Raw genomic sequence first — 15,589 nt, 5'->3', positions numbered from 1 at the left:
CGCTCGTTCATGACGATCGTTCATGACGATCGTTCATGACGGTCCTTCATGAATGTTCTTTATGACGCTCTTTTCTGTTGGTCCTTTCTGATGGTCCTTGATGGCGATTTTCTCGAAGAAAACTACCCATAAATCGCATTATACGTTAAATTCGAGTGTAAATTTCGTCGAGATCCTCGGCTTAGAACAGTGCACGCTGAAACATGCACTGTCCCGAGGTATATTAAATTTTTCCTGAAGAGCTACACACTGATATTTACGTGTAAACAACATCGATTGACTCTCAGTGTGCCTTGCGTGGAAGCTATTGCCACTGACAGAAACAATCACGCTCCCATAGCCTCGGTGATTCGTTCTTCGCAGCTCTTATCGCCAACTGTCTCAATCTCATTTGCTGAAGAGCGATAAGATGATGTTCAGGAAGTAGAACGTCCTGGGGGCATTTTGATTTGTTCCTTGCTGCATTTGACTTCACCGACTGGTTTCTTCCACATACTGGAAGCCATAGTCGGTCACAGTCAAGAAGGTAGGAGAAACTCCTCCCACAAGCTTGATGCGCCAGTTTCAAATCTCTCCGCAGTCGAAAGAAGAGTTCACTGGAAACGCTCCTTGTTCCGCTTCAATGGGTTCCAACTTGTCTCCGATCCCACTTTTTAAGAAAGCGACCTTTGTATTCATAGGAGGGGGAACCGAGCCCTTGAAAGCAGCCTTTGTATTCATCGGAGGGGGAAGCTAATCCCCAAAAGTCGTATTTGTTTCCATCGGAGGGGGAAAACTCTAATTTCCCTCTCGTGGCTTCCACAATGCTAAGTCAAAGTCGAAAGATAAAGCAAATGTGTACAGAAAGCCAAGACCCTCCTCGCGCGTTGGCCGCGACGTCACGGAAACGATGGGACGCTATTGGATGCGGAGGTGGCGGAGGGATATATGATTCCCTTTAAGGGGCATTTGCCGCTACCTTCTTAACCTGTAACCGACTAGAGAGAATATTGCCTCTTTTACAGTTGCTTTAACTTTCCCTAACACATTGTCGGCAAAAGGTACGCCGCAACTGTTCGTCCAATTCTTCTTCTTCTTCTTTTTTTGATGCACCGATTGAAGCATTGAACGAAGGAAGTGGTAATGGTACATAAGCGACGGTATGCATTGAGTGAGTTCGTCCCTGTCTTTCTGATCCTTTTAAACTTCTTCAGCCTCGCTTGGATTATCGTGGAAAGCGACCGAACTGCTTACACGGTTTTGCACACGGACAGAGTCTTCTGGTTTTTCGCCTCGATCGAAAAGGCAACAGCTCCCTTCCAAAAACACACACACACGCAAAAAAAAAAAAAAAAGCAACATAAGGGGAGGGAAGTAGGTTCGAGGGGTCAAGGCCGAGTCCTCCTGGTGCGGGGGTCGCGGCAGGTCACGTCATCAGCGCTGTTTTCACTCTATAGGAAGAGCTGCACGGCTTCTGCTGCGGCCGCTTCGTCGTCGTCGTCGTCGCCGTCGTCGTGCACGCGCGCACGGCAGGTTCGTGCGGCACCCTCCCTCCCTGCCTTCCTCTCCGCAGCTCGCGGCCTCCACCGCGGACAACGCCGTCACGCCGCAGCGACGTGCAGTCGGGCTTCTTCGCCTACGCACTGCACGGGCTTCCAGCGTGTGCACCGCCTCGGAGAGCCACCGGCTTGTCGGCGTGACCGGGCACGGTGTGTGCAGTGACACCGTCACACGTCAATCAGATAGCGAGCTACCCGGACTCAAGACGCCTTCACACTGCCTGATACGTCATAAAAAATAAATAAAAAAAGATACTGTGTGCGTTGCAGATATGATGGCAGAATTTGTCTGGAGATAGGCCTCAAGCGTGATCGAAGCACTCTTGCTTCAGACCTATTTATGCTTCGAACAGTTGTCGGCAGACAGTTTTTGCATGACCCATGTTCCAGGACCGCCATGCAGGAAAGAAACACGCATCACTGCATGGCCAACTTTCAGGGAGATTTCGTGGAATAAAAAAAAAAATTCGAGGAAATATCGAAATTATAATTCATTTGCGCTCTACGATATCCAGACAATCGTACACGGTCCTGGTGAACATTGCGATCTTCTGTCAACAAGAGCAGAAATTGATACTTTTGTGAACGTGGTCCACGGGATTCGATAAGAAGAAACAAAAAAGAAACAAATGCATGTGTAGAACCGTGGAATAAAAAACTATACGCGTCCAAAAGTTTGATTACTAATATTGATGTTCTAGGAGTGTCATCTAAAATATTCCCCGAGAACATCGCGATGTGTGTTGTTTGTTCAGTTGAAGTTCCCATTTTCGAGGCGTTGATGTCCGAGAAAGTTGGGGATGGCAATGTCTGCATATTGTTTTTTCTAGAATGTGTCTGCGAGGTGGCTGTGGCTTAATAGATTACCCATAGCTTCGCGGCGTTTTACGCGTATTACGCACGTTTGGTGGAGTTGCTGCTGCGCAGTTCCTGCAGTTATTGTTTGGCAGTTGTTGTTCGGTTTCTGCTTTCCTCGAGAGGAAAACAAACAGCACTCGGTGTGCTTTCTATTGCCAGTGTCCCACTAGAGCGACAGACAGAAACAAAAGACAGCGACAAGTCTCAAACCCATGCAGCATGCTCGCGATGGTACCTTTGGCAGCCGTTTAGTAGTTCGGTGCTCGTGAAGTAAGCACGAGCGATTGCAAGCCTGCCAAAAACCCTCGCGAGCATGATTTTCGTGTTTGAGCCTAGCCTTCTTTATTCTACAAAGATCGCGAAAGACTCTGGTTTGGGGCTTGTAGCTGTCGTTGGTTTCTGTCTGTCGCTCTAGTGGGACACGGGCACATGTATTTCTTTCGAAAGGAAGTTTTTCTCGTCTTGAACCTTTTAGGGCTGAACTTAAAGGAACGACTAGACGAAGAACAACCGGCGAACTTCGCTTGGTGGGGCACGTTCGCTTTCCGCACGCGACGTTAGGAGCTACTGTTCTGACGCCGCCTAAATTCGTCGCTTGTTCACAGCGTTATTCGCTGCATAGATTTTTTTTCTTGATATTTGAGGGCGGTTATACGCTGGTGTCACGTGCCACAACAAAACCACACTATACCTCACCCACACTAACCACTAGCCACACTAAAAAAAAACGTACCAATATTGTTCATTTCCGGATTCTCTTTCGTTTTACAGCGGTGCCATAGAGTACAAGAAAGTGTCGACGTTTTGACGCGGCGAGCAGGTTCGCATTAGTAATGTCATAGAAATTCTGAACGACAATAGCCGTAAAAACTTTTCATCCCGAAATCAACTAAAAGTATCCATTGTTAACGGCAATGCCTATTTTGTCCCCGAACGGAAGACCACCGATTTGGCGTCGTTTCCAGTACCATTGTTATTGTCCGCCTTCCATTTCTAATTACGCTTCATTTTCTCTTTTCTCACTTCCCTTTATCACCCCCGCATGGAGCTTACTTCTCGATAGTAATACCAATCCCTTGCAAATGAGCCCCGTGAATCTAGGAATACGAATATGCAAGTACCCAGTCCCCTCGTATTTTATATATCGGTCAGTCACCTCGCAGAGTAAGTCGAAACGGTCGAGTCCATTAAGATCTTGCAGCTTCATACTTATCGCGTGTGTGATCTCATCTCATCTTTTCATCGATGCCAATCAGCCCCTTGCCTCGAGCAATGGCCCTCCAATCATACCGTTCCGGTATGTCGGCTGCACTGTATACTACTCTCGACACGCTAACATAGATGTCTGCACAATTCTGGAGCTCGCTCGCGCACCGCGTTATCTACGTCCTAAACGACTTCGCGCGGATCCCCGCCGAACCAGCGGCGTGTACCGTATGCCCTCTATCGGAATGGCCGCCGAAATGATCCACTTAAAAACCGCCCGCTTTCCTCTTCATTTCCATCGGCTTGCGCGTTGACCGCGCACCGTATACCGTCCGCCTCCGCTATCTGCTAGGCCTAATTCCGCTGGACTCGGGGATCGGCCCCTCGCCCTTTGTCCTACTTTGTCTGGAACAATACGGTGGGAGACGCCGTGCAGCCGCTGACAGCCAGCGTCTGCCGGCGGCCGACCGTAGGATTGATGGCGCTGGTGTGCGTACACAACAACGCCCGACCAGCGTGGCCGTTGCCGCTAACCCGCGTATTAGCGTCGCCAAGAGATTCGCAATAAGTAGAGCACAGACAGTTCGCGGTGCCTTGCTCCTGTTCGGGGTGGGAGGAGCCTGATGCGGTGTGTACGCGATACCCGTCGTTGATTGGTGCGCGAACCACGCCCCGTTTTGATATGGAAAAACAGGGTCGTCCCAGGCTCGCATTTTGCGTCGGCCGGTATACTTAATAGCCGCGAGGAGTTGGGAAAGACGCCGTTCGCATATTCGAGTCTTGAGGTGGGGGGTTCTCTGAACACTCGCTGCCCCAGGCGTTTGTATGGGCACGTAGTGCGCCTGGGCGTCATTAAAACAGCGACAACTGTCCGTGTAACGGACTCGGGCGATGTAGCAGATAGAATGTTGCAACAATTGTTCTCGGGTCGTTACATGGCGCGCGAGCGACCGGTGAGGCCGTGACCTCCGCAGTCGACGGGTCCCCAACTGCGAAGGGACCTCATCTCTACACGTCACTAACACCTTAAGAAACACCGGGCGTAGCGGGCCCCGTGAATCTCATTATCGTTCCGCAGACAATAATATTGCGGAATTAGCTTATAAGAACTCAGACGGCCCAATCACAAAGCGTTGGCAAGACGAGCTCCCTCAACACAGCCGAGAGCAAAATGGCACACATCTTCACGCGCCTTAGGTATTAGAGCACATCTCTGTCTAAGCCCCGCATTGAGCTTTTGGATTCTGGTGATTGGGCTTTGTATAAATTGTGACAATGGAGCACCAGAAATTATTCGACCGAGGATTTCTAGGGTCGCATCCTGTGGAAATCGCTCAGTTCTGCTCGCCTGCGAAGTTGCATCCTGCCTCCGTGTACTGGCTCTGGAGCAATCTTCAAATTCAATCAGTGCTGTGCAGAAGTTTGCACAAGGGCGATAGATTATAATATACTGGTACTAGGCAGTATAGGCAACGCCGTCGGCAACAACATGGTCAAAACTGAGACGGGATGTTTTCCTTGCAAACACGTAAACAAACAAAACAGCACGTCCGCTCTCTTTTCGTCCTGGAACAACCGTCAACCACGCCATCTCCAAGAGAATAACGCCGAAAGAGAAACCCGCTGCGGAGCGAAACGACACCACCATCACAAGATGGCGCCCGCTACCGCGTACAGCACGTGGATGCCGTGTACAGACGCCCGCATGCATGGCCGTGTCAAGATCCGTATCGGGAAGGCGCCGCCATTTCAGCACCGCACGTCTTCTGGAGTCGGTCTCTGGACGCGCAGCGAGATGACCCCGGCTGTTTTGTGCAGCAAACGGCAGGTGCCGCGCTAACGATCCGATAATAACACCGTGCTGACCGAAAGCTCGCTCGTTCCGCGGTTTTCGCCTGCCTTCTGCCTTCTCGCAGAAGACTGTCTGGTACCGGCCTGGTGGTAGATAAAGGAGGAGCCTTCTGGTGCAGCGCGTAATGCCTCCAGATGCGGTAGGGCGATAAGTGCCTCGCAAACCGCATCACACCGAAACCAGCGGCAACACTTTGTTGTGGTGGGCTCCCTAAAGTATACCTGTTCCGTCTTCTCTTCCTATTGTTCTGGTCTTTTGTTCGTCTTAAGCTCCTACCTATCGCTAGTGTTTCTTTGTGTCTAATACGTTTTGTGCCTCAATGTTCTTTTTTTTACACTGTTTGGTTTTTCTGGTTTTCATAATATTATAAAGTTTTTCTGCCTTCCGTTCCCGCATGCTCTGTCCAGGAGTGCCCGTGTATCTGCGGAAAAGATAAAAGTGCGTGTATTGTTGCGGTGTGAGTCCTATCTTGCAGGACGCGGTCTTTTTTTTTTTTTTTTTCGCGTTTGTTTTGTGAATTGTGAGTTCATTTACTCCTAGTGTTTTCCTTTCTCTTCGATGTTATGATTCCGGACTTCCGTTCATAAAATGTGTTCTCTTTTCCCGAACCCCATTCATGTGTTGTAACCGTTTACGCGTGAGAACGAATTTACGTCTCTTGTTTTTTTTCTCCCCTTCTATTTTGTTTCATAGAGGTGGGAGTGGCAAGGACATCCGCAAGGGACCCGGATTCCGCGTCTAATCGAAACAAAATTCCCGAAAGGTGCACGATCGTCTCGGGTTTCATCGATAATCACCGTGAATTCAATACAGATCCGGTATAGTTTGAAGCGCTAATGTTAGAAATCCACATTTACCGTTCAGATAAATTTATCCAGGCAAACTCCGGTGGGCTAAGTTCCGACAAAAAAGAAAGGAAAAATGTGCGAAGAAACGAAACCGATAGCTGTCGCACGGTTGCGCAATGCCGGTGGAATAATGCGGTCAGGTACGTGAGGTCGTAGGTGCGACGCGGTTAATTCTCATAGCCGTCATGGTCGTCGTCGTGGATGCCTCTGACGACCGCTACGAGTGCTCGGTGATCAGTGAAGTGAGCGGGTAAGCGCGGTAGAAGTTTGTAAGACCAGCCAACATTACGCGTAGCAACTACTGTCAATGCGGGACTTCGCGTAACGCGAGTAATGTTTGAAAACAAGTCTTGCAGCAGACTACACGAAGATCCTCCCTTTTTCGCACAATTCTTGGCGAAACGCCAGAACTGCCCTCTTCGCTCTATTCGCGCGGCACGGCCGACGAGAGGTCCCGACTTCCCTAGCTCTCCTCGCGCCAAGAGGAAAGAAAAACAGTTTTTATATTCTTCATGCGCGTGCCAACGATATTTCTGCAGATTGTCGTTCATAACGCTATTTAAAAAAATGCACTTAATGGCTATGTTTTTCTGCAGCCTGTGGAAATATACAGCAGTAAGCGAAAGCACCAGAACGTGCAAACAGTTCACCTGATATATACGTACGCACCACCTAATGAGGATAGGGGAACGCAATCTTCTCTGTTCAATGATATTTCTTTGATGTCATTTTGACACTCACATGCCCAGATTTGAGATGTAGCCATCTAGTTACGCGAACGTTAGCGAACAAAGTGTACTGTCGCAATCAATATATGGCCTGAAAGAGTCGGTCCGGCCTTTTTCTGCGTCTGCAGTTACCACAAGCTTTATTTTCTCTTTATCTGAAATGGTCCGAAGTCTGGGGCCTCAACTTCTCATTCCATTCCTAGTTCGGACTCAAAAACTGGCCGGTACGCCGAAGAGACGTGAAGGACTGTTTCAGCTCATATTGAAACGATGGTACACCTGCGTTCTGCAGCTTCTTTTTGTCTTGGCTTCGCTCTCGTAACCCGATGTCTCCACAACATTGTACTGTACACGCGAGAGTCTGCACAACCTTTCTTAACAACCGGAGATGACGTCTGAGTCCAGACACTCGAAGTTCCAGAAACGGCTAGGTGGCGCAAGCTGCCTCCCAATTCTAAATGCTGTGCAGCCATTCATCTATTAAGAACGGTTCTGTAGTTGCCCTGGTCGCTTCGGTCTTCTGCTCGTGCGCGAACGAGAGGCAGTGGGCACGTACCGTGTTGGAAGTAGTTTGCTTTCCGCACGTACACGCAGACGAGGGCCATGAGCTGGAGCTGGGAGAGCCTCTGCCTCGTGGACGATGGCAGGGGCAGGAGGTCCCGGAGGTTGGCGATCTCGGCGTTGATCAAGTCCCTGCGTAGCTTGGAGGCGCCCTTGGTTGACTTGTTCGCCTCAAAACTGAAACACCAGAATGCGCGCACAGACTTACTCCTTCGCGTATTTATACCAATTACTCTAAGGTCATTCTATGTCTTAAGAATATGAATATATCCCCGCCAACCTTGGCTTTGAGAGGGGGGAACGTTTAAGGTGCGGGTTTTTGACTGTGAGACAATGACACTCCTACAACGTATGAGTAGTCCGGTGTGTGCATGACACTACCAGAACTTGATAAGCGGTACAAAGACGCCAATTTTATTGAATCAATATCCACACCTCATGTACTGCAGCTTGTAGGGAAGGGTTATCATTGGAGCCTTCATAACATTGGGATCAGTTTGTGATTGTTGTGAATGGATAATAAAGGAATCTTAAAAGCCGTCCAGTGATGACATCGTCATCTGGGCTGGCCACTGTCAGCGAATATGGATACCGAAGCCTAGTCGTTGGGATTCGTTGGAACATCCAACCGATCCGGCATCGTCCGATTGAAAACCAAGTTAGCAAACAGACGAGAAATGAAACCAGAGACGACACACGAAAAAAAAAGGACAACACTCGTCTCTGACTTTTCTGACTTCCACAAGTGTGTCTTGCCTCTTCTGTCCCGTGTGTTTGCGCTGTACGTTTTGATTGACCACCATGCCTTGCGAACAGCTTCCATTTTGAACACAAAACCTTGCGTTGCACGAGGAGTTACGACCCATTCTGTTTGAGTCTTGTTACGGGACAGGACAGGACAAAGCATATTTCCAATCGGAAGCTTGAACACAGGACAGGACAGGACAAGACAGGACGAAACATCTTTCCAACTGAGAGCTTGAATACCGGACAAGACAGGTCAAAGGACCAAACGTCTTTCATACTGGTAACTTGAACATAAATGTTCAAGCCGCCCGTTGGAAACATGTTTCGTCCTGTTTTCTTCCCATATGTCGCTTTCCTTTTATCCCTGTAACTTTTACTAGCACGCTCACTGTTTATCGAGCGTCTACAGATTGTTCGCAGTGACGTAAATCAGACAAACTACATTACTACTCGGAGAATAAACGCGAGCAGAAAAGTTGCATCCTCTTCGTCTCTTTTTACATTTTTTCAGCGAACCCACACTTGCGGGTCCGTGGCTCGGTTTATTAACGAAGAAAGCGGCGCGCGTAATGCGCCCAACGAATGGGATGTGATGTATTAGCTTGTGAACGGATAATAGAGTTACCAAGGGTCTTACATTCATATGCATATAGTAAGGAAGAAACATTTGAGCTGCATTCTGCTTCAATAAAAGTCGTTAGTTGGTCGCAGGAGGTTCGTCCGCAAGAAGTAGACAGTTAGGTTAAAAAAAAATATGCTAAATTGTTTTAAATGTGATAGAATGCTTCGTAGACATTAACCAAAAATATCCCTAGAATTTGTACACAGCAATCCTTAAGGGGAGACACCCCCTGGGAGGGTCAACTTTTGAACCCTTGGCTTAAAATTAATGAAATTTACAGGGTAGGCTGGTGGTCACGCTAGAGGGTGCATAACAAAATTTTAGGTCTGTTGGTTAAGTGGGAAGGAAATTAGGGCAGCTTCTATCAGCTACACCCCTACACTGTTTAGTTAATCTATCGTCAGAAAACTATCACAATATTAAAGATTTTTATTCGCTAGATATGTAGCAGAATGCCTAGGAGGTGCGCCTATGGAAAGGCTTTTGTAAAAAGTAATTGATTTCTATCAATTTTCTCTTCTGCGAAATTGGTCAACTTTTTGGTCTTCTGTGTCTCCGACAAAATGTCAACATTTTTTGTAAAAGACATCAGTAAAGTGACAAACAAACTCCATAGGCGCATTCCTTATTAAATTTCAGTCAGGAAAAGTGAAGAACGAGCCTTGCCTGTATTTCCATTCTCAAACGATAGATTGACTAAAATGGAATTTATACAAAAAAGTGGAACGGAGAAAAATGTGTTCAAAGTGCTCCATACCCTACCTTTCCTTTAGCTTTGGTGGACAGAAAATAATTTATAAAAAATTAACTATGCGGTGTAAACTAGTGAAAATTTCTGGGAATACTCTCTGGATGTAGATGGATGTAAATATGTAATTTTTCAAAATCAATGTTTTTTGAAGAATCTTTTTTTCTCCGGGTAGTGTCCCCCCTTAAGCTATCTCTCTTTTTCTTTTTTCTCTTTTTTAAGAAACGTGTGCACGGTAGAGAACGGTGCCAAATTTTATCGCACTCCAACGACAATCTGCTCAACGGTTTCGGCCACAATTTTTTGTCTTATGTATACGTTTGTTAACTGTATTTTCGTAGGCATGGATACGGGTTTTTGACAGTGAGACAAGGACACTCCTACAACACAGTGAGACAATGACACTCCTATAAATATAAAGGCACGCGTTAGTAGTATTTTCGGAGGCGTGTTCAATAATTCGGATAATTCTATTTATGCTTCCAAAAAGACGTCTTTTTTATTTTACGAAATCGTTGACATAGCTTTGGGAGGGGAGAGGCCGCCACTTAAAGACACCCGCAGACGGCACCAAACGACGCGCTGATGTACTGATGCCAGGACGATGATGTGTTTCGGACACATAGAGAGGGATGCACCACATTCCAGGCTACGGAAGAAACCACGTAAAGGCGCAAGAAAGAGAGAGAGAGAGAGAGGAGAACAGCGTTTAAAGAAACGTCTAAACTGCGGCCAAAATGAGCCTATGTACAAAGAAGAACAGAACGTCGCTCGGAAACAGTTTTGCTGAGATACGGACAATAAAATGTAAGTGTTAATGCTTCCATTCCATTCGGAGGAAGGAGAGAGAGAGGGAAGGGGGAGGGGGAGAGTATATCCGGGATTCCGGGTTCTTGCAGCGTTTCTTGTACTCCTCGCGTTTCTGAATGCAGTATTCGGGTTTTTAGATTTAGATTTTTTGTCCTTTTGTGTCGTTTACTCGGTTCATTGATGTCGCCGCACGGCCAGCTTTTGCACGCTTTGCGTATATATGATCAAAGAAATATAAATATAAAAGACACGCGTGTAAAAAAGAAATAAAAAAAGGGGAAGGGGGGTTACTGATCGAGTGTTGAAGCAGACATCCGCCAACTTTTTTCTGCCAAAACTACGCATCGCAAATAAAATCCTTCGGTGCCTCAGTATAATCAATGCCAAGGAGCCGATGGAATGATGTGCACCCGCGGATAACGTGAGCTGGAACAGCCAATCGTGTATTTTTATGATTCGTCTGCGGTCTATCCTCTATTATCTATCAACTTGTCAAAAAAGTTTTGAACCAAAAATTTGAACCACTGATCACTAATATACTGGCAAGTGCGCCAAAGACACACGAAATAAATTTCTCATAACGCAATCAAATTTAGAATAGAAATACCTGAAAATATAGAGCAATTATTAAACGGCTACTTAGATTTGTGATAAATAAATTTGAGAGTCAACATTACGTGGTATGTACGTTTGGCCCCCACAGAAAGCGTTAAGCTCTGCTTGTTTGCGCGCGCAAGTAATACCCCTGTCACCACGCGGCAAAATTAATGTAATTTTCAGCGATTGGAGTTCGCCCCGAATCTCATTTGTCAGCCGTCACACGGGAACATTTAATGACATTAACTGAAAATTACATTCGCTACCGAATGGGTTCGGGAAGACTCGTTTTCAGCTGCTCTCGAACGAACTGAGGTATCTCGACGGCAGAGACGCAGTGAAGCGCAGATACGGGCATATTGTAATATAAAAAGGAGCAAACGAAACGTCGTTATTTATCTGTGTCTTACTTTTTTGTTTTGTTTTTGTATTAAGACGTATTACATTCGAGAAGATCTACCTTAATATAAATGCAGGATACATTTTATTTTTTTCCACTATGTTTTTGTACCCGAGATTCTGACAGCAGTCTCAAAACCTCAGCCGCCATTTTGCTTCCATTTCAAAAACAAGTGGAGTCAAATTCGAAGTAGACCGCGCAATGTAAAGCAACATAATACCATCCACATTAAAAACTGGATACTATTACAACCAAATAATATTAAAAACATTTTCAGCATCTAAACTAAGTTATGTTTTCTTCAGAACGGTGCCTGAATAGTTTGCTATATTGGTGCATTAAAATATGCTTTATCGTGACGTTTAAATGCATTAAAAGATTGCGCATCGCGTAGTTCAAGATTAACCTTCATAATCAGAATGACACTGGCTGTTACATCAATTTTTTCGTGCGAATGGAATATAAAACTTACAACGATCCAGGATTTCTCCTTTATTTCTTTTTTTAATCGAAGATACACATTTGGAATACACTGAAAGTTGCATTTATTTCAATGTTACCTGTTCTCGCTGTTGTTGTGCTGCACTAGAAATGACATATTTATGTAGCCACGAATAACTCAATTAGAAACTAAGCCTTAATGAAATGTGTGTAAATAAATATATATATGTTCGGAATAAAACAAGTAATCAAAATAGAGCCGACAGCTATAATGGAAACCGCGCATACATAGGTGCTCGACTGTGTTTATTTTGTTTTGTTCTTTCACTACTAAAACGTGTTTCTTTTTTTTTTTCGAAAACTATGCAAAAGTCGCCAAACGGATGAATGCAGACTTTCCTTGAGCGATACACGATCTATAAAATCTTAAAAAATAACTATAAAAAACATATTACGCGTCCAAGGTGCGTGGTGTAGATTAAGTGTTCCTACGCTAAAACATCAACTTTTTTTTCGTGAGAAATACACGCATTATCGGAGATGTTCCATCGTGTTCCAAACTTCTTGTTTCTGTGTTGCGCGTGAATGTCCGCCAACAACACTTCTGAACAGTGTGCGTACAAAAGCGCTTCTGTCCGCGTTCATTCGGGTGTGAAGTGCGCCCTTGCTTTACACACGCCAAGCGATTACACATAGCCCAGACTCGTGAGTCGGCATTCTCAAAGTCAGTAAAATTCTATAAAAGTATATAAAAGCTCCATGGTATGCTGTATATGCACATACAAAAAAGCGCAGCCAGTGTAAAAAAAACTAAAAATATATGTAAATTAACCAAAAAACCCGAAAAAAATCTTTTTTTTTTCTTGTCCTCTTTCCTTCCCTCCCCCCCCCCCCCCCCAAAAAAAAATAATATAAAATAAATAAAACTACAAGGATATTTAGAAGGTACTCGACCATTGTCGAATTGCTCATTCGTGTCCATACCTTCAACGCCGAAGCAAACTAATAAAATAAAATTGCAACGCAGCGATACCAAAATAAGAACTGAGCCACGAATGTTGTTTTTAAGTTGATTCGCTGTAGTTTCTTCTATTGTGAAGTTGTAGCGCGCTTCAAAAACGGAGAGAACACGGAAGTTCTGTTTTTTTTTTTTTAGTTTTCTTTTGTTGTTGTTGTTGTGGTTTGCTAATGTTTCTTAACGTGTGCAAATCGGACTCAATACGCAACGTTCTTGTCGCTCCAAGCGTTTTATGGAGAGCGGGGTTCGAATCAGTTCAACGCTATAAACGCGAAAAAATATTTATTATTTATCTAACAACAGAAAAACAACAAACAAAGAAGTTTAAAAACAGCCAGCACTGCAAAAAGAGCCGACTTGAAGTGAAAAAAGGGTGAGAGAGGTGCGCGATGGAACTACAAAGAAAAATACTGAGAGACAGCAAAAGATCAGGGCGAGCACATGGAAAGGGATAAAACGATTCACACAAAGTTCCCGCGTACAACTGCGAGATTTCGGCCCCAAAGCCAACGCGCCGTTGCATTCATGAACGTGTCGTGTACGCTCAAATGACTTTTCGTGCCTCGCACGTGACCACATAATGTGCACACGGCACGACGGACTGTTATATCCCCCCCCCCTCCCCCCTCCTTCTCACTCCCCAACTTGCAGCCGCTGCCCACACCACGTCCGCGTAGGCGCAGAGAAAAGAAAGATACAACAAAAAAGACACTTTTTTTTTTTTTTTTTGGGGGGGGGGGGGGGGGAGGGGGGAGCGAGAAACATTCTGGAAGGTTACGGTCAGGTGTTGCAGCATCAACAACATTTCAAAGCCATTCACACAGGCTTACTACACAAGCGTAGTAGGCGAGCCGACGTCTTCTGGGCTGCAGCTATCAGAGACTGCATCTAGTTCTTTCAATGGTTCCGGTTGTGGAACCCTTTTTTATGCTTCCCTGTTTTCTCTGTCCCAAACCTGTGCAGTGTGTCTCCTTCTCTCCCTTCTAGACGACAAAAAGGAATGCACGCGTAACCGATGCTCGCGTTTTGATGCGCGGTGCATGCTCGACGTGTTGTCTCGCGCAGTCCTCCGAACGGGTTCGCCTGTGTACAAAATGAGTGAACGTGCAAGGCATCGACTAAAGACGTTCGATCGCGCACAGTCGCTCCTGCAGTTCTAAAAGTATAATTCTTGATGAGTATTTATGGGGTTCTTCCACACTGGGACAAAGGGCGTGGGCGTTTATTTTATTTATTTTTTTATAAAGTGGGACTTTTTGCATGAGGAAAAGACGGGCAAAATTTAGAAGGTATACGTAGAACGAGTGCAGTTATTAATGATTTCGCGCCTGTACCCCGATAGCTTCCATTCCAGACGCAGCCGACCCTACGAGCTCATGGGACCAATTAAGGAACGTCAATAGCGCAAGTTACTGGGCCTTTTTTTGTTTGTTTATGATTGGTTCAGCGACGATAGAACACGTTCAGAGTCACGACGAACGCCATGATGGCGTTACTTGAAATAGTAACGCAAGCACGTTACCCGTTACTGTTTTTAAAATGTAACGAGTACGTTTCTACACTAGTGAACAAAGGAACCCGTTACTGCATGGTAACGCGGTTACTTGTAACGCGTTACCGCCAACACTGGTATCGGCTAATCTCTACGGCGTCATTTACGTCGTCATTTATAAGTTAAAAAAAATGTTAAGGAAAACATATGATGACATAAAGCTAACCATATCTTACCACTGACAGCATATCCGGCATTGCTTTAAAGTGGCTCGCGAGCAATAGATTTCCAAGAGCTACAATCAGCCTCGATTTGCTTTTCGATTCAATCGGGTCATTAGGTTGCACGTTTGTGCACACACCACCGGTGGTCCGCGCACGCGCACAAGTATTCTGATGCCCGCGTCTTCGTCAGGAATGCGTCTCCGTCGGAAAACCGATGCGAAGCTTTATTGAATCAGCCAAACGACGACTCAGTGTCCCACCGAAAAGGGAGATTCCAGCACCCGCTTAAGCGAACCATATAAAAATATATGTATATATATCTACATCATAGTAAAAAAAGATACTAATGCTTACGTTTGCCCATGGAGGATTTCTGCGGCCAGACTCAAAGGGAATCGTAGGAAACGCGGAGGGCGACGGGCAATCCTCCGGCCCGCGGACGACAGCAAATTCCACAGTCGGCACTTACTTACGGGAGATCGTCCCCCAAGGGGCTCCCCCAGCGAAACCATAAACACAGGACAGCGGCATCATTTTCGGCCCATGGTGATACACCTACCGGTCCGAGGGCGAGAGACACTCCAAATGTAGCCGGCAAAAGTTAACGACTTGCGGTAAAACGCAAATCTAAAAAAAAAAAAAAAAAAAAAGATATACGGCATCCATAAAACAGCACTGCAACCCGAAACAACAAAAATAAAATAATAATAAACAGCAGTTCGTATACAGCGCGAAAATAAAAACAATATAAGGCTGGATATTGTGCCCCTTATATTGCGAACGAAAGGGATTGCGTCGGGTTCATACACCACAACAGCATACCAGCACCTTCATATGCATCACGCATCCGGCAGGCAACAGTTGCTTACTAGCGCCACCATGCGCGAGGAAAAGAAAAT

General features: G+C 45.8%; 1 protein-coding gene across 1 annotated transcript in view; it reads right to left on the bottom strand.

Annotated features, from left to right (window-relative positions):
* LOC8038343 (neuronal PAS domain-containing protein 4) overlaps positions 1–8,073 on the bottom strand; it is a 105,885-nt gene extending 97,812 nt beyond the window's left edge. The window contains exons 1-2 of the mRNA XM_042288583.1: positions 8,027–8,073; positions 7,587–7,768 (exon numbers count right to left, since the gene is read on the bottom strand). Coding sequence (XP_042144517.1) covers positions 7,587–7,768; positions 8,027–8,073 — 229 coding nt within the window. The remainder of the gene's footprint in view (positions 1–7,586; positions 7,769–8,026) is intronic.
* Positions 8,074–15,589: the final 7,516 nt, after the last annotated feature.

The sequence above is a fragment of the Ixodes scapularis genome, unplaced genomic scaffold (genome assembly GCF_016920785.2).
Source record: "Ixodes scapularis isolate PalLabHiFi unplaced genomic scaffold, ASM1692078v2 PGA_scaffold10__122_contigs__length_95168666, whole genome shotgun sequence".
NCBI lineage: Eukaryota > Metazoa > Arthropoda > Arachnida > Ixodida > Ixodidae > Ixodes > Ixodes scapularis.
The sequence above is the reverse complement of the archived record's forward strand: the minus strand, read 5'-3'. Positions and strand labels throughout refer to the sequence as shown.